We start from the raw sequence: 18,383 nt of genomic DNA, 5'->3' as shown, positions 1-18,383 counted from the left end.
GCCGGCCGCGGGCTCCCCCGGCGCCGGGCCCCGCCCACTCGCGTACGCCGCGGCTGCGTCACGGGGAGGGGCGGGGCCGCGGCGGGGCAGGGCGGGGCGTGATGGGGCGGCCGGGGGGCCGCTGTGGGGCGGGGGGGGCAGGTGGGGGTGCAGGGGGGCAGTTGGAGGAGCTGGGGGGCAGGTGGGGGGGCAGGGCCGGGGGAGCTGGGGGGGCGGCTGCAGAAGTCAGGAGATCTAGCGGAGCAGCTGAGGGTGCTGGGTGCATCGGGGTGTAGGGTTAGGGGGAGATGGGGGGGCATTTGCAGAGGCCAGGGGAGCTGGGAGGGCAACTGGAGGTACTGGAGGGGAGCTGGGGGCAGGAGGGCAGAAGCCATCGCCCCCCGGGCAGCAGCAGCAGCAGCAGCCCCCAACACCCGCGCCGCCATCCCGGGCCCGGCTCCCCCACGGGGTCAGCACCCAGTTTGGGCCGGGCAGACCCCCTGTCCCCAGCCCCCTTGCTCCCCCCGGCTGCCCCTCCAGCTGCCACCCGCCAGTACCCACGCCTGCACTAGCGGCCCAGCACTCAGCTGTAAACCGAGTATATCTGGAACCGAGAAGCAGCAAGCCAATAAAACCAAACCTGGTGTTGCAACGCTCCGTGCTGCCCGGGAAAAAGCAACCTCAAAGCATTCATGCCACTGTTTTATGAGCTTAGGCACTGGTTTGTACAGCATCTGCCCGTTGGGGTGCCGGGAAGAGGTTGGAAATGAGGGGGACGGAGGATGAACCCCCGCGGAGCCACTGCGTAAACACCGATGCCGGTCCCCATCCCGGCGTGGATTTTGGTACCCAGACCCTTATGGGTCTCCAGGATCCCCTCTCCCTGCAGCGACCGCTCCCTGCCCGTCTGGATAGGGAAAACCCGGCTCAAGGTCATGACTTTAGAAATTCTCAAATTATTTGGTGTTTAAGAAATAAATTTTAACAAGATAACCTTCATGGGTGCCGTAAATATGCCACGTTCTCTGACCTGCACCCGAATCCAGCACGTGCCATCCACTGGCACGTTATCACCCCCATCCCAGCAAGACGCAGGTTTGGAAAAGGATGCGCTGGGACAACAGCCCTTCCCTGCAGAGGCCACCGGATTGAGGCAAAGATTCATTTATTTCTAGGAAAGCTGGCAGGCGCATCCCAGTTGGTATTTACTTGTGCATCGGCCAAGCCCTGGCAGGCAGCAGCGTCCCTGCCCTGCATGCGAAGGAGGGCTCTCAAAGGCAGCCCTCAAGCGGAGATCATGCGACTCCGAATGTGACAACCGCCTTTTTCTCTTTTTTTTAATTGTTTTTACCAAGTTTTTCTGGCAGCTTTATCAATGTGCTATTATACTTGCGGATAACGAGGCAGGAATTGCATGCGGCATATTAAAGAGGGTTTTTTTTCCCCCTTTGTGGATCTGTTTTGGGCAAGCATGGGTCTCAGTGCCAGCCTTGCAGTGGGTCTCCCCTCCTGGGTGCCGGTTTGGATACCGGAGAACAAAGGCAAAGCACTGGCGTGAACTCAGACAGGCAACAGGTTGTTGCTCAAGCCCAACAAATCCTGCTGCCCTCCCAGGGAAAATCCCCAGCTTCCCTCCCAGCAGCGCCAAGCATTGCTCTGCCAGGCTCTGCAAACCCGATGGAGCAAAACAGGGAAAAAAACTACACTCAGAGCCCTTTATAGGCTGATAAAATTGTAAATAGGTGAAAATTCCAACTTCTCACTAAATATGTATGATCTGGGCTGTAAATATTATTTTGCATCTCTAATTATGGTATTGGGTTTGGTGTGTCTGCAACATGGCTAAATTACACTGCCTGTTACAGCTGCCACTTTGAAAGATTGAAATCATGACTTTTAGTACTCATTTCCCGTCGTTTGAGAGGCCTGTCATCCATATTATATGTACAGCATCCAGTTCCAAGTTTGGCAACCACCCTGCTCACATCGCAGCCGTCCAGCTGCACTTGGGACAGGGCTCCTTCCCTTTCTCCACTTCTATAGGAGGGGGAATCCCATATAATCCTTGCTGAGCCCCTGGGTATCGCTGCTGCACAGCCAGGGCTGCGGTACGGCTGGGGTCAGTGTGGCTGTACTCAAGGGGTGACTCAGCCATGTCATCGGAGCAGAAGTCTCAATATCCAGCAAGAGGTCCTCTCTATCCTCCTTCCTGCGCGATCCCGGAGCTGCTCTGCACCAGCTGAGCAAGGCCATGCCCTATGACCAGTGTTTGCTCTTTTCTAGTTCCTGGGGGCATATAAATATAGATATCAATCATATCATATCATAATATTATATAATATATTGGAATTGGTCTTGATGATCCTTATGGGTCCCTTCCAACTTGAGATATTCAAGAATTCTATGATTCTATTAACATAATTTACTATAATATTATAAATATAATATAATAAAATATAATCAAAACACACTTGGCCCTGGTTGCTGGCTTTCTAGGCAGGTTGCACAGAGAAGCTGGCGGTGACAGCATAACAGGTACAGGATCGTCACCCACCCAGGAGCTGTTTCTTGGCAAAGACTTCAAATGTAACCGAAAATTCACAATGCCCTTATCTGCCTGGCAGGGGATCCTCCTGCTTGGTCTCCCCTAGTGAGATGCTAAACCCTGAGGAGCACTTAGATACTGAGCTTAGGAAAACATTGGCAAAAAAAAACATCCCCAGCCCTCAAGGAGGGGATAATACAGCTGGAGGGAGTGGGGAGGGATGAGCAATTGCATCTGCACACCTAAATACTTCTTAAAATGAAGACTGAGCCTGTCTGAGCAGCAGCAAACCAGCTTTGCTGTCTGCAGGGGCTTTTCTCCTTCCCCATCCCAGGTTTTCTGCCCAAGCTGGAGCAGTGTTTCTGCCTCCATCCCATGCACATCCCTGGGATGGGATGGGAGATGCCTTCGGATGGGGATGGGACGAGCTGCTGTGCCGGATCCTGCCTCCCCCGAGAGCAGCTGCTCTCGGGGGAGGCAGGATCCAGCGCAGTGGCTGCGTGAATCATTCCCAGGATAGACAACCATGATCTCTGGATCTCAGGAGCAGGGCTATGAAGACATCAAGGAAAATATCACATCCTTTTATTTCACGCCTTTATACTGAGGGGGTTGGTGTTTTCTTTGCAAGCTCAGGCAAGTGTCTACTCGACATCCCAGGTGATTACTCATGCCCTCTACTCTTGGCTTCTAATTAGCAACTAAAGGGGAATAAAATAATTAAATATGCCCAAGGTAACGATACTTGGAAACTTCAGGTCACGTTTCAGCCGAGGGAGGCGGCAAGTAGTTGGAGCAGGTGAGTTTGAAGTCTGTGGGAACCTGAAAGATGCAAAAAGGAAGGGAAGATGTAGGGGAAAAAAAAAAAAAACAAAGAAAAAGAAGAAAATCCAAATTGTACACTGGGAAAGCATTAGTTAAAATGAGTTGTGAGTTAAAACGATGCCTAGAGTTAAGGTGATGCTTAAAGCCTGTCCATGCAGGTGCTAGCCGTGCTGGGCAAGGTGGGGGACACCTGGGGACCCTCATTCCCAGGAGGGTCTGCAGGGATGTGGGGCAGCCCCTGATCCACTGGTACGCTGCTCTCGCAGGTGGGGGACAAAGTAAATTCAAGCCCTTTTATTTCCCAGCCAAAGCTTGGTTGGTCCTCACCCCCTTCCTCCCCTTGGAGGCTGCAATTCTGCCCTCATTAGACCTCGAAGTAATTCCCATTAACATTTATGAGAATTTCATGATCAAAAGAGGAATCAGCCCTTTCATCTTCCAGACGTGCCCAAACACACATCGCCCAGCCCCAAAACCCTGTACCACCGGGTGGGAGCTCCTGCCTTGTGCCAGGGTCCCTTGGGATGCACACCCAAAAAACGGCAGGGAGTTTGCGGGGTCAGGCTCACCCTCCTGGACCCATTTGCAGAGCATCGGTTCAGCATTTCTTCCTTTCCCTTCCCGCTAAGAATAAATAATTAGCAAATCACCACCCTCTCTGCACTGTTTTTTCAAGGGGGAGGTAATATTGATAGCTCATTTCCAGATAAGAAATATGGAATAAATCTCAAGCCCTTGCTCAGAGCCATAGGACGAGCTGGCGGATGAGCCAAGCTCAGAAACCCGGACTTGGGAGTCCCAGCCCCAGCGCAGCCGGCTGGATTGCAAGGCGGCTCCCAAACAGCCCACATCAAAGCGCGCTGCAGGCTTGTGAAAGCGTTGCAGTATTGCATGCAGTGCAATTCCTGCTTAATGAAAATCTGCTCATCCCCTTCCCGCTGCGAGCGGGCCCTCGCCAAAGGTGTGTTTCTGTTGCTACAGACGTGATTGTGGGCTAGCAAAGCCCACCAACAAGGACATTTACCAAGGTAAACGGAGACACGCCATGTCTTTGCCAATAGCTGAGCATCTGGAGAAGCACCAGCTGGGATATATTTTCCCAAAGCTGCAATCAAGGTGCAGGCAGGGGTTTGGCAGGAAAACGGGCAGCTCCTGGGGAAGGAAGGAAAGCAGATGATGGGCTTAGCTCATGTCTGCCGCTAAGACCAGAACAAGTCTTTGCTCACCGTTTTCTGGGAAAAAAAAAGAAGCCTCCACAGTGTGAGGTCACCCCACCGATCCAGTTTCACTCCCAAATGGTTTCCAAGGCTTTGCCTATGCACATGGGGAGCGGTTGTGAACAACTTCCCTGGGGCAGGAACGGGGTGATTCATCCTCTTGCTCTGCTGCCAAAGGGCTGGCAAGCGCTGGCAAAACAAAACGACATCAGCACCTATTTCCCGTGTTTTAAACACTTGTTTATCATCAGCAAATAATAACCTGAGATGCTCGCCAAACAAAAGCCAAGCCTGCTTTCTAAGCAATGATCGCTCCCATGGCTTCCTACAGGGTTTCAGCATTTTGAGTGCACTGTGCCTTTGCTGGGTGCTGGGGGGATGCATAAGCCCCCTTATTTTCTCTATTTCAGTTTGAAAGGCTGGTCCCAGGTGGGTTACGGTTCCTTGCATCCCTGACTCTCCTGCCCAGGGCCCAGCACAAGCAGAAGGCAACGGTGAGGGGCAGTGTACCCCCAGGGCCTGTCCCTTAGGGTCTCCGTCCTGTGCCCACACTGATTTTGTAGCTCCCTGGCACCCCTGCCCATGGTCTGTACCGATTTGAGCCATGGTGCTTTGCCAGGGGAGCCCCGCAACTGCCTGGGACATTGTATCTGGGCAAAGGACATGTCACCGAACCTGGCTCTGCTCAGGAGGGGATGAAAAGCCCAAGAGCAAGTACTTTGGGGAGACACGTGCCCTTGGAGAGGGGAGAGGTGGACCTGTAGTCGTCTGCAGGGTCCCCTGAAGGCGATGTGCTGGGGTGGCTGCAGAAAATTGCGGGCAGCCGGAGGCAGAAGCAGGTTCATCACGTGCCGCTGCGTGACTGTGGGTGACTGGAGCCGCACGTCCTTCAGCGGGGAGTCAGGGCAGACCTGTGCCAGGTCACCACCTCCTCGGGAGCTGGCTGCTGCCCCTTCCTCCTTGCCGGCCTGGCACCGGTGCTGAGTCACTGCCAGCCACTGGCACCAGCCCTGGCACCGTCCTGTGGCTTTCGATAATCAGCTCTAGGCACCCCAGGTGTCACAGGCGCCTGTCGCAGGGACGGGTGCCTCCACCACATCTTCCTGAAGGTTGTCAGCCTCCTTCACCCCCTTCCTGGGGAGCCCTGTCCCTGCCATGTCCTGCAGAGCCATTACCCCAGCTCAGCCATCACCATCCCACCGGGGAGCGTCATCTCCGACTCTGCCTGGAGCACCGGAGCATCCCACTGAGTCACCCACGTTAATTTGCCCAGCAGTCTCGGGGTGATTGCCACAAATGTGCCTGGTGACAGAGCCCAGAATCCCATGCAGGGCACACATCTGCCAAGGGGTATGGCTCTGGCATGGCAAGGACTGCCAAAAAATTGCCATGCAGGGATCCTGTCCATTTTGCTCAGCTCTGGAGAGCAGGATCAGGCTTCTTTAAATGATGGGAAACCCCCAGGCTCTCCCAGCAAATGGAAGGTGGGGGCCAGAAGGCAAACTAGGGCTCGCAGGGCCTTGTAACGGGGGGTATTTAAGCAGCAGAAAGGTCTCCCCAGGATCCCAGCTCATTGTCCCAGTTACAGGCTGCTCCTGGAGGTGGCCTGGCTGATGTGTGTCTGATTGCCAACCCACTGCTCCAGCCCTGTCCCAAATTAATTACAGAACAGACCAGGAGCAAGACAAGACCTCCCAGAGCCCTGACCCCCAGCCCTGCATCACCTGAAGATGCTTTTTTCCTCATGCAAAGAAAGGAAGGAAAGAAGGGAAAAAGGGCTGGGGTCTGAGCTGAGAACAGGTGCTGGAGAGCTTTTCTTCTGCCCCATCCTTGCATGGCAGGGATTACACAGCACAGCTGACATTGTTCTATTCCCCCAGTGTGGGCTTCGCCTTCCTCCCCCTGGGCTGGAGGAGAGGGACTATTTTGGAGGGGCCACCTGTCCCCACATCCCTGGACCACCACCAGTCAGGGGCCAGGGACAATCTGCCAACACCCTGGCTTTGCCTGGGTGGCCAAGGATGCCAGGCGGTGCGGGAGGACACAGCGGATGCTGCGGTGGCATTGCTGTTCCCCATGCATCCATCATGACACGGCTGGTAGCATTTCCCTGGGCATATTCCTGCACCATGGGAGTGCTCAGATGGTTATTTCAGGAGCAGAGCACGTGCCGGACCCCGAGGAGATGTCCCCCCTCTGCCGTGACACCCACAGCACAGAGGGCTGTAGCCAGGGCCGGCGGGTGGCCACTTGCACGTGTGTTCCCCAGCACGTTTGTGTTTCCCTGCTCCCACGGGAGCGACTGACTCCCTTGGCACGTGCCTGGTCCCTGGCACCGTCCCCACCATCACGCCCCTGTGCATCAGCAGCAGCGTGATGCTCACACGACTGCAGGGCTGGCATTGCCGAGGCACTGACGAGCTGCTGCTGGGGCAGTGGGGGCGAGGAAGGGGCCCATTGGCTCTGCCTTCCTCAAACTTTTACATACTGATTTCCCACCCTGGCCTAGCTGGGCTGGAGGAGACGCTGAGTTGGGGCGCTGGCACCACTCCCCACCAGGTCATCCAACAAGCTCCCAACATGCCCAGACAGCTGGATGGTAAAAATACTCCCTGGCCCACTGTTTTGGCTGGCTTAGCATCGCCTCTGACAAACCGCCTTAGCCAGGCACCATGGCAAAAGCCCAGTCGGAATAAAACCCCAAAGCAAAGGAGTTTCAGAGCATGGGGCAGCTGGGATGGGGTACCATCGACACTGGGGAGCACGCAAAAACACCAGGGACAAGAAGGAAGGATGCTCCACAGCTGGCAATGCCTCCTGGCCGTGGGACAGTCCCTCCCCACACCTAAAATCTCAGAAAGCATCATTTTTTTCACACCTTCCACCCCAAACCCTCACTGCTCTTTTGAGTGGGTGAGTAAAACCTGCCAGAGGAGTTGACCAGGGCGATGGCAGCTCGCCCGCCACCCTCCGCCCCTGCACACCCGGCTGATGGTGCACGGAAATTAATTCAGATGAGTGGGATGGAGCACCCCAGCCGGGAAGGAGACGGGGCCCCTGAGGTGCCATGTACGGCGCCGAGGGGATGTGGGCGCTGCCATCCCGGGGCGCTGGGAGGGCATGGCAGGCTCCGGCCAGTCCAGTCTGGCTTGTTGCTGCTCCCGCTCGCGGGGAGGGTGTTGGAGCCGCCGGACAAGGTCTGGGGCAGGAACCGCATCCTTGTCCCCCGCACTGTGCCAGCTCCCCATCACCCCACTGTGCTGGCTCTGGGAGGAGGGGGCTGAGAGCTCCCAGCAGTGGTGGCAGCCCTGGGGTCAATGCACCCCCCTGAGACATCTAGGGGCACAGCAGCTTGATTTTGGCAAAGGGCCGGGCTGCAGGGGCCTCCCCAGGTGCACCCCCTCAGCCCCTGGGAGCAGAGCAGCACTCCCAAGGCAGGTGCCATCCATGTGATAAGAGCTGGCCACTCTCTGCACCCCCCCAACATCTCAGTGGGGAGCGGTGGCCACCCAGGCAACCCCCCCTACTGCCCCTGGCACCCCGGTGAGGGGGAACGTGGGAGCCCCAGCTCCTGCCTGGCCGCCCAGGGAGTGAATCAGCAGTGCCCGGGGCAGGTGCCGGGCTGAGCCGTGCGCAGGCTGCGAGGGGCGGAGGTTTTGCACTCGCTCTCGCCCGGCCAAGGATAAATAAGAGGCGGCTGTAAGTCCTGCCAAAGCCGCTCTTCCCATCGCCCAACGCGTCTGACAGCCGGCACCCAGCCCAGGCAGACATGGACTCCCAGGACTGCCCTTGTGCCACGGGTAAGCCAGCACTTCCTTCCACCTCATCTCCGGGGGACTGCGGGAGCTGGAGCGTCCCGGTGGGACCACTGACGCGCTGGCTTGCCGGCCTCCTCTGCCATCCCCGGTGCTTTCAAACTGGCTGAACCAGCTGCTGAAATCCTTTCCCAGTGTTGCGGTGTCACACCTGGGGCATCTCACCGGGAAGCGGCTGGGAATGCTGTGACCTCCCCACCAAGAGAGGCCGAAGCCTCAGCCACTGCAGCCCTCGCCCCGGAGCATCCACGCTGATCCCCAGGGATGTGGGGGTCCACTCCCACCACCTCCTCTCAACCCTTTTTCTCCTTTTCTCTGTGTTTTAGGTGGCACCTGCACCTGCGGGGACAACTGCAAATGCAAAAATTGCAAATGCACATCGTGCAAAAAAGGTAAGGGGGGGTCCCCGAGCCCCACAGGGGGGCAGAAACACTAGTGGGGGTTTTCACTACACATCCCTGGACACACTGAATCAAATCGGGCTCAGCATTGCCAGAGTTGAGTTTATTCCTCCCGTATTTTTTTGCCCCCAAAGGAGCACAGGGTGAATTCCTCCCCTGCCAGGCAATACAAGCCACCCGGTATAACCCAAAACTCAGTGTACTCCTCACTGGCACCTCAGGCTCAGCACAAGGCCATGCCCCGGGAGGAAACTGGCACCGGGATTTCTTCCGGCTGCTCCTGATACTATCACTCCCAGGCAGAGCCGTGTGCAGGAGGGTTTGCACAGAGAGGGGCTGGGGGGGCCCCAGTCAGCCCCTGGGGGTCCTGCACCTTCCTGCTGCCCCCCCAGTGCCGGCCCTGAGTGCAAAAACACCCTGGGAGATGTCACCAGGGATAGGGATGCTGCTAAAAGGGGTTGGTGGGAGGTCTCCAAACCAGCTATCCTCCGTGGGACCCCCCCAAACCCCACCCTGAGACCCCCTCAGGAATGTCCTTGACTTATTTTTCTCCCCCCTCGCAGGCTGCTGCTCCTGCTGCCCGGCGGGATGTGCCAAGTGTGCGCAGGGCTGCGTCTGCAAGGGCCCCCCCTCCGCCAAGTGCAGCTGCTGCAAATAGGGACCCCTGGCTGCACATCTGGGGGTGCTGCACATCTGGGGGGCTGAAGAAGAATAACCTTATTGTGTATGTTGGGTTTTTTTTTTATATATGTTCAGATATCTTTAGTGTTTGTCACTTGTGATGTGTAATAAGCTACCTAAATAAAGTGATGTGTATATAAAGGTCTATAAGGAACCTGGCACTTCTGTTGGACGGGATGGTTTCCCTGGAGAGCAGGAGGGCAGTGTGTTCGGGGGGGGGGGGGAAGTCATGGCAAAGAGCCCGTGTCTTATTTTTGCTCCTTTCTTCCAATCTTGGCTCTGCGCTCCCCACCAGCAGCTCTGACTCTTGTTTTAACACTTTCCCTGCACAACAAGGTAATTTATAGGGTGTTTTTTTTCCCTGCCCTGTTGTTACCCAAGGGCAAATAGCAAATCCCATGCTCTCTCCACCAGAAATCCTCGGGGCTAATGAGCAGCTTGTTATTACAAGCCTTCACCGACAGCATAATAACTGCTGCAGCCCTGCCCATTTCCAGGGGTAATGTTTCCACGGCAGGTGGGGCGGCGGGGAAACAGGTTTAGTTTTCCTCCTAGCAGTTTAGTTGAACTGGCTGGAAGAACCACCCTGCTTATCCCCCCGCCACCTCTGCCAGCCTGGCAGGGCGCTTCTGTGGGGAGCCCCGGGTGACCTGGATGCCCACAATGGAGCGCGATGCCCATGCCAAGGTGCGATGCCTGCAATGGGACGTGATGCCCACGACAGGGTGCAATGCCTGCAATAGGGTGCAGTGCCCACAATGCAGCACGATGGCCATGACAGGGTGCAATGCGATGTGATGCCTGTGATGGGTTGCAATGCCCACGCCAGGGTGCAATGCCCATGATGGGATGTGATGCCTGCAATGGGTTACAATGCCTGTGCCAGGGTGCAATGTCCATGATGAGTTGCGATGCCCATGATGGGCTGTGATGCCCATGCCAGGGTGCAATGTCCACAGTGGGATGTGATGCCCATGCTGGGGTGTGATGCTCGCCCTGCCCAAGCGTAGCCACGCTGCTGCCAGGACGCTGCACCCCAGGTGCCACATGGCACCATGCTGCTTCTCAGAACACACAAGGTGTCCTGCCTGTCCCTGCACTCCCCAAATGCAGCCTTTTGTGGCCTCTTTTCAGCTCCAAAACCCTTCCTGGCCCATCCAGCCACCACTGCCAGGACTCAGCCAGGGTTTTGGCATGGCCGAGGCCACCCCTGCCCACCAGCTGCTTGTGGTGCCAATGCTCAGGGCATACCCCTTTGCTCCAGGAGGGCTCTTTCCCCAGGGTGTCCCCTGAGATGTCACCATCACCCTACTGCTTCTGACGTGCATGAAGCACGTCCCTACGCCAGCTGAATGTAGGGCAGGGCAGGCATGCCGCAGGCAGGGTGCAGCATCAGCTCTGGAGCATCAAACTAAACTCTATTCTGCAAATAGCAGGGTTATCTTTATTCCTTCCTACCTAGAGAGATATAAGTGCCCGCCATGCAAAAACATTGTTGGTGAGCCCATGTCGTGGTTTAACCCCAGCCGGCAACTAAGCACCACACAGCCACTCGCTCACTCCCCCCCGGTGGGATGAGGGAGAGAATCAGAAGAGTAAAAGTGAGAAAACTCATGGGTTGAGATCAAGACAGTTTAATAGGTAAAGCAAAAGCTGTGCGCACAAGCAAAGCAAAGCAAGGAATTCATTCACTCCTTCCCATCGGCAGGCAGGTGTTCAGCCATCCTCAGGAAAGCAGGGCTCTGTCACGCGTAACGGTTACTTGGGAAGACAAAATGCCATCACTCCGAACGTCACCCCCTTCCTCCTTCTTCCCCCAGCTTATATACTGAGCATGATGTCATATGGTATGGAATAGCCCTTTGGCCAGTCTGGGTCAGCTGTCCTAGCTATGCTCCCTCCCAGCTTCTTATGCACCTGGCAGAGCACGAGAAGCTGAAAAGTCCTTGACTAGTGTAAACTCTGCTCAGCAAGAACCAAAACATCAGTGTGTTATCAACATTATTCTCATCCTAAATCCAAAACACAGCACTATACCAGCTACTAAGAAGAAAATTAACTCTATCCCAGTGAAACTAGGACAGCCCACAACAAGCGTGAAGGAGAGGCTGCTAATGGGATTTATCCCCAAACGTGGTTTAACCAGCGGGGCTGAGCATCCTTCCAGCCTCACTGTCCCTGGTGGGTTTCACAGAATCATAGAATTATGGAATGGTTTGGGTTGGAAGGGACCTTTAAAGGTCATCTAGTCCAACCCCCCTGCAGTGAGCAGGGACATTTTCAACTACATCAGGTTGCTCAGAGCCCCATCCAACCTGACCTTGAATGTTCCCAGGGATGAGGCATCTACCACCTCTCTGGGCAACCTGGTCCAGTGCCTCACCAGCCTCATTGTAAAAAATTTCTTCCTTATATCTAGTCTGAATCTGCCCTCTTTTAGTTTAAAACCATTGCCCCTTGTCCTATTGCAACAGGCCCTGATAAAAAGTCTGTCCCCATCTTTCTTAAGTACTGAAAGGCTGCAGTAAGGTCTGCCCGGAGCCTTCTCTTCTCCGGGCTGAACAATCCCAGTTCTCTCAGCCTTTCCTCACAGGAGAGGTGTTCCATCCCTCTGATCATCTTTGTGGCTCTTCTCTGGACCCACTCCAACAGGTCCATGTTCTTCCTGTGCTGAGGACCCCAGAGCTGGACGGACTACTGCAGATGGGGTCTCACCAGAGCAGAGTAGAGGGGCAGAGTCACCTCCCTCGACCTGCTGGCCACGCTGCTTGTGATGCAGCCCAGGATACGGCTGGCTTTCTGGGCTGCAAGTGCACATTGCCGGCTCATGTCCAACTTTTCATCCACCAAGTCCTTCTCCTCTCTCAATCCCTTCATCCCGCAGCTTGTATTAATACCAGGGGTTGCCCCAACCGAGGTGCAGGACCTTGCACTTGGCCTTGTTGAACCTCATGAGGTTTACATGGGCCCACCTCTACAGCTTGTCCAGGTCCCTCTGGATGGCATCCCATCCCTTGGGAGTGTCAACTGCACCACTCAGCTTGGTGTCATCTGCACATTTGTTGAGGGTGCCCTCGATGCCACCACTTATGTGACGGATGAACATATGGAACAGTACTGGTCCCAGTATGGACCCCTCATCACTGGTCTCCATCCAAACATTGCGCCATTGACCACTACTCTCTGGATCCGACCATCCAGCCAATTCCTCATCCACCAAATAGTCCATCCATCAAATCCATCTATCTCCAATTTAGAGAGAAGGATGTTGTGGGGGACTCCACCAGACCCCTTGCTCATGCTGGGAGGGGGTTTGCATCAGTCCTGCCCCATGGCTCTTGCCCCTTGCCTGTCCCTGTGCCCCACGGCAGCTATCGGATGCTGTTCCCTGACTGTGTGGGAAGTGGGGGGCAGATGGGGGTCCTGGCAGCTCAGCTCCAAGCACTGAGACCTGTGCTGGGCAGCTGCAGTTCCTCTGCTTGCTTTATGGCTGCTATAAAATCAGTTGGACCTGGCACTCCTCTTACACGGGCACAGCCTTGGGATTAACTGCTCCCTGCCAGCCCCGGGAAATCGGAGTACCAGCAATGACACCAGAAACCCCCCCGAGGTCCCCTCTCCCCGCTAGCATCCAGCACGTGCCCTGCACTCCAGCATTTTGGCAAACCTGTGGCTCAGGGGAGATGGCTCAGCCCTCCCTGTCTCACTGCAGGGTGACATTGTTCAATGGAAATGCTGCGATTGGGAAACGGGATTTTCCGGGCTCTTTTCCCCTCCCAGCTCCACGCATGGTCCTGTGGGGATCCTGCACTGCCCCTTCCCACTTGCAGTGATGGGGGGACCAGAAGCCACGTGCCCTGGCATCTGGGACAGCCCCTCTATGTGTGACTTGCAGGTTTCCCAGAAATCTGGGAATTCTCCTGCCTCCCCCGCAGCCTCATTGCTGCACGCTCACCCCCCACTTTCTGGTATGGCCCCGTGTCGGGGTGCGTGTCGGGTGGCAGGGGGCTCTCCTTTCTTCAAACAGGGGTGCACCAGAGCCCATCCCTGACGGGAAGCAGGGGGACTGGGCAGCAGCGCTGTGCTGGGGGGTGTCCGGGAAGCGATTTCACAACCCGTGTTTATGTGCAGTAAGGCCACACGTGCACTATGATTTCACTTCTCCTCCTTTCCCGCTCAGCTAGTGGCGAGTGCAGTGCCTGCTGGCTTAGCCTCATATTTACACTCCCTCGCTGCTGCCTGCAAAACACTGCCAGGAAAAAAAAAATCAGTGTTTTTGCAAACAAGGACGGGTCGTTCCCTGGCATGACCTCCTGGGGCCACCGACCTGCACTCTCATCCCAGTGCCCGCTGGCCTGGGCACCATGGGGACCGACCCCATCTGCAGTGCCAACTCTGAGCCCAGACTTGCCCCATTTGCAACAAAAACACCACCACCACGAGCACCGGGCGCAGGCACGAGGACGGCCTGTCCCTGGCCCAGCCACTGTTCTCCGTGCCAGGTGCTGAGTTGGCCACGGGCCTGAATAGGGTAGTGGAAGCTGGTCGGCAGGTAAACACCGTGAAGCCGTGATTCCCAGCAGCCCCCAGACAGCCATGCTACGCTCCCACGCTGCATCCCAGTGCTGCACCCCCGTGCTCACCCTGTCCTGGGGGGCCAGCCGAGCACCCCAGCCCCACGGGGACTGCCCTGGGACCAGCCTGCTCTCCAGCAGGATGCTGAGACTGTCCCATCCCCAGGGACAGCCTCGTGCATCCCATGGCCTCCCCAAGGGTGGAGGGCACAGCCGGTCCCTAGGTCTCAGCACGTGAGGCCGGGAAAGGCCAGGAAGCGTGGCAGGGGTGTCCCAAATGCACAGGAGCTGGTGGCAGTGCCATGCCAGTGCTGTCACCCCCCTTTGGCACCTTCCAGCACCTTGGCCCCCCGGGTGCAGCACCCTGCGGGGGGGTGGTGGCAGAAAGGGGTGCGGGTACGCCCCCCTCGCTGGGAGCCGGGGGGGCGGGCAGGGCCACGACCCGGCTGAGCACGGCACGGTCCCCGGTGAGCACGGCCCCACGGCACCGCCCCGGGCTGAGCACGGCCCCGGGGTGAGCACGGCCCCACGCTGAGCACGGCCCGGCTGAGCACGGTGCCGCCCCGCCGTGCGCAGCGCCGAGCACCGCCCCGCGCCTTCACCCCATAAATACCGGGCGGCCGGCGCGGACTCCTTACCGCCGCCAGCCCAGCCCAGCCGAGCCCAGCGCAGCCGGGCCGCGCCTGCCTGAGCCGAGTAGAGCCGAGCCATGGACCCCCAGGACTGCACGTGTGCTGCCGGTAAGTGCCCCGTCCCCGCTGTGCCCGGCCGGTCCCGTCCCGTCGGGCCCCGGCTGACGGCCGCTCTCCCGCCCCAGGTGACTCCTGCTCCTGCGCCGGGTCCTGCAAGTGCAAGAACTGCCGCTGCCGGAGCTGCCGCAAGAGTGAGTGGGGGGCTCAGTCCGGGGAAGGGGGGGGTGTGGGGTGTGTCTGTCCCGGGGGGCGGGGCAGCTTTTCCCTAGGGGAGCCCCCTCCTTGCCCTGTAGGACCCCCTGGGGACCTCCCTGTCCCATAGGGGAACCCGCTCCTTGCCCTGCAGCACCCCCGTGGGCACCTCCCGACCCTTGCCCCATAGAGAACCCTCCCTTGCCCTGTAGGACTCCCTATGGAGACCCCTCTGCTCCCCCATAGGGGTGCCCCTGCCTTGTGGGACCCCTGCACGCACCCCATGGCACGCTCACGGAGATCCCTCCCCTGCCCCAGGAGACCCCCTTCTTCTCCCCTTTGAGGGGGTGCCCCTGCCCCATAGGGCCCTCATGGAGACCCCCAACCACTGCCCCATGGGAATCACAGCCCTACCCATCGGGGGGGGGGGGGGAGTGTCCCACTTTCCACAGGGTGCCCCTGCCCCATGGGACCCCCCTATCCCCTTCCACCCACCCTCTAACTCTTGTATTCCCCCCCCCAGGCTGCTGCTCCTGCTGCCCCGCAAGCTGCAGCAACTGCGCCAAGGGCTGTGTGTGCAAGGAGCCGGCCAGCAGCAAGTGCAGCTGCTGCCATTGAGCCGCTTGCCTCTGCCTGTAAATAGCCGGCACGCTTTGGGGATGCGGGGTGGGGGGCACAAAAAAGCCTATTTTTTCATATTTTGTTATATTCTGCACCAGTGGTGAAACTGGATGGAAATAAAGGAGTTTGGCTGGAGGTATGTGTGCTGGTGTTGGGCTGGGCTGGAGGCTGAGCCCTGTTGCCGCTCCTGACTCCTGTGTGGGAATTGCCACCTTGGGGTGGTGGAAGGCGGCTCAAAAACACCCCCACGGCTTTCCCTCGGTGGGCTCTGCACGTCCCTGGGGGAGAAAAGCAGCTGCCCGGGGCAGGGGATGAACCTCATCCTGCATGTGGGGTGGCTCTGGGCATCTTCAAGGTGCTGGTCCCCCAGTGAGGACAGGGGTGACGTGCACAGGGGTGTGGGGCAGGGGGGCTCCAGCCCACTCCTACCATTCTCTGGCATCATGGTGGGTGTCTCTGCACCACCCTGGGGTCCCACACCCTGGGGCTTCCTCTGCGTGAAAGAGCTTGTGGGAGCAAGCATGGTGGGTTGGGAAGGTGGCGTGGGCTGGCAGCTTGCTGAACCCCAGTGGGGACGTGGCTGTCTCATGGGCAGGGACAAACCTTCCCAAGAGCTCGCGCTTTGCAAACCCTGATCCATTTGCAGAGGAGATCCATCCCCAAAGCCACTCTTTCCCTGCAGCCTCCTCATGCCAAATCCCTCCAGCTACAGTGCCTGGCTCCTCCTGCCCCAGGCATGACCTCTGAGTGCTTTTTTTCCAGCCTGTTTTTGGGGAGCACCTTGTTTGGAGCTGCGATGATCTCCAGGCACAGAAGGGCAGACAACTGCAGCAGTGAATAAGCCCTGCATGGGTTAAATGCAGTGCTTGGCTGCCCTGATGGTGAATGGGTGCTGGAAAGGTGTGTGGGCTGTTTTGCTTCCGAAAGTCTCTGCCAAGTGAAAGTCACTTCTTATGCACAGGATCCTCTGCCGCCAGCTGGGGTGGCTGCCCCTGCCTGCCTGTACACATCCCCTGGGTGTGCCCCGCTGCAAAGGCAGGTTCCCATCACCCCTTCCCTGCCTTTCCGGGCAGGGGGACAGCTCAGCCTGGCAGGGATGTCCCTTCCAGCCCTTGGTGGCCAGGCACCAGGGACAGGAAGAATTCAAAATGCAACACACTGGGGCAACTGTGAAATGGAGGCCCGTGGACACCCATGCAGCCCTTTCTGCCAGGCTGGGTGGCACGAGGAGGGGTGTCTGCAAGGGGGGAGCATGGCAGTGCCAGTCCCTAATGCCCAGGCCCTTCCCAGGATGCTCCAGGCACCCAGGGGAGCTGTTTGCCCCTTCCAAAAGGGTTTGCCTAGCTTCAGTATGTGGCTCTGCAGTGGGTGCCCAGCCTGCTCAGCACCCAGCCTCTCTGGTGAGAAAAGCAATACTCTGCTCAGCACCCATCTGCCTTTTAAATGTGTTGCCTTATTGCATTAGTGTGTGTCTTTTGCCTAAGCAGCCTCCCAGCACCGCTTGTTGCAACAGAGTCTTAGCGCTGGAGACAGGGTTTAAGAGCCTGCCTTGCCCTAAATGCATTTAAAAACTAATAAATCTCACGCGAAGACGCTTTGCTGGAAAACAAGACTGATGGGGGGCTGACGTGGTGCGGATGCTGGATGCTGCAACCCCAGCCAGTGCAGCAGAGGGGCTGCGGGCTGAGCCCCGCCAGGGCCAGGTGCCCACATCCTGCACCATGAACAAATCCAGGGTGCGGATGGGGTTTCCCCTCTCAGGAAATGCCCCAGGCATCAACCGCTCCCCGTTCCCAGCGGCGCGCCAGGGGGGTACGTGGGCACGCACCTCCACACCCTGCGGCTGTCAGCCTCCCCTGCCTGCTCACGGTTCTGCCTGCGCACCCGTCTGGCAGCAGCAGCTGCCCGAGAGGTGTAGACCCCCAGCCTCAGTGCCCTTTCCAGCCTCCCCGGGTGTGATTTGGGGTGAGGAAAGCCACAAGACCAGTGGGATGGGTGCAGGCACCCGTGGGAAGCACTGAGGTGGAACGTGCCCAGCGCCCAGCTCTGCCTGTAGCTGCTGTCAGCGAGGTGGCTGGGGGCTTTCTGGTCCCTGCAGGAGTACGTTCTATGGAAAAAATCTACTTTTTAAAGAAGCGGGAGGTGCTCTCAGCCTGCACGCAGCTGTGTATAGCAGGAGGGTGATGGGAATAAAGGCTTAATGGAAGAAGCGGCTGGCGTGCTTTATCCAGCTCGTCGCAAAAAAGCACAGCTCAGCTTGCAGAGGTGGTTTGAGGTGACCGTGTGTCTCCCCTGGGCTGGGGCAGGGGTGTCCTGGGTGCACACCCAGGTGGGCAGCCTTGCAGCGGGGTGCAGCACTGCGGGGGGCTGCGCTCAGCACCGCTTCTGGCTCCGCATGAGCCCTGTGGGGCTGGTGTGTGTCTCCATGGCCCTGGGTGGTGCTGGCATACTCCCCGTGCAGAGGGGACGTACACCGGGTGCAGAGGCCTATATGTGCGGTGCAGAGGGGATGTGTGCCCTGTGCACCCTGCACAGAGGAGCGACGCGCTGTGTGCAGAGGGGACGAGCACCCTGTGCACACGTGACAGGCTCCCTGTGCAGATGGGACATGCACCCTGTGCTGAGGGGACGACTGCCGTGTGCAGAGAGGACACGCACCCTGTGCAGAGAGTAAATACACCCAGTGCAGAGGGGACATGCACCGTGTGCATGGGGAAAACACACCCTGTCCTCAGGGGACATGCACCCTGTGCAGAGGGGATGGGCACCCTGTGCACCCCGTGCAGAAGGGACGGGCACCCAGTGCAGAGGGGACAGGCACTCTGCACAGAGGGGACAGGC

The 18,383-nt window shown here is 58.0% G+C and overlaps 2 protein-coding genes across 2 annotated transcripts in view; both read left to right on the top strand.

The window, feature by feature from the left end:
* LOC309594305 (metallothionein-2) overlaps positions 1-15,677 on the top strand; it is a 216,043-nt gene extending 200,366 nt beyond the window's left edge. The window contains exons 2-4 of the mRNA XM_082319887.1: positions 14,685-14,777; positions 14,855-14,920; positions 15,445-15,677. Coding sequence (XP_082176013.1) covers positions 14,747-14,777; positions 14,855-14,920; positions 15,445-15,539 — 192 coding nt within the window. The 5' untranslated portion in view covers positions 14,685-14,746 and the 3' untranslated portion in view covers positions 15,540-15,677. The remainder of the gene's footprint in view (positions 1-14,684; positions 14,778-14,854; positions 14,921-15,444) is intronic.
* LOC309593964 (metallothionein-1) lies at positions 8,255-9,598 on the top strand. The gene is made up of 3 exons (XM_082319161.1): positions 8,255-8,366; positions 8,708-8,773; positions 9,346-9,598. The coding sequence occupies exons 1-3, from the start codon at positions 8,336-8,338 to the stop codon at positions 9,438-9,440; spliced, it is 192 nt and encodes a 63-aa protein (XP_082175287.1). The 5' UTR covers positions 8,255-8,335; the 3' UTR covers positions 9,441-9,598.
* Positions 15,678-18,383: the final 2,706 nt, after the last annotated feature.

The sequence above is a fragment of the Platalea leucorodia genome, assembly GCF_965183815.1.
Source record: "Platalea leucorodia genome assembly, chromosome: 8".
NCBI lineage: Eukaryota > Metazoa > Chordata > Aves > Pelecaniformes > Threskiornithidae > Platalea > Platalea leucorodia.
This window is presented reverse-complemented; position numbering and strand designations above follow the sequence as displayed.

Excerpts from the sequence above, each read along its gene's own strand:
- LOC309593964 (XM_082319161.1), top strand. The coding sequence starts at position 8,336 with ATGGACTCCCAGGACTGCCCTTGTGCCACGG. Across the intron at positions 8,367-8,707 it reads GGACTGCCCTTGTGCCACGG|GTGGCACCTGCACCTGCGGG; the intron begins GTAAGCCAGCAC and ends TCTGTGTTTTAG. Across the intron at positions 8,774-9,345 it reads ATGCACATCGTGCAAAAAAG|GCTGCTGCTCCTGCTGCCCG; the intron begins GTAAGGGGGGGT and ends CCCCCCTCGCAG.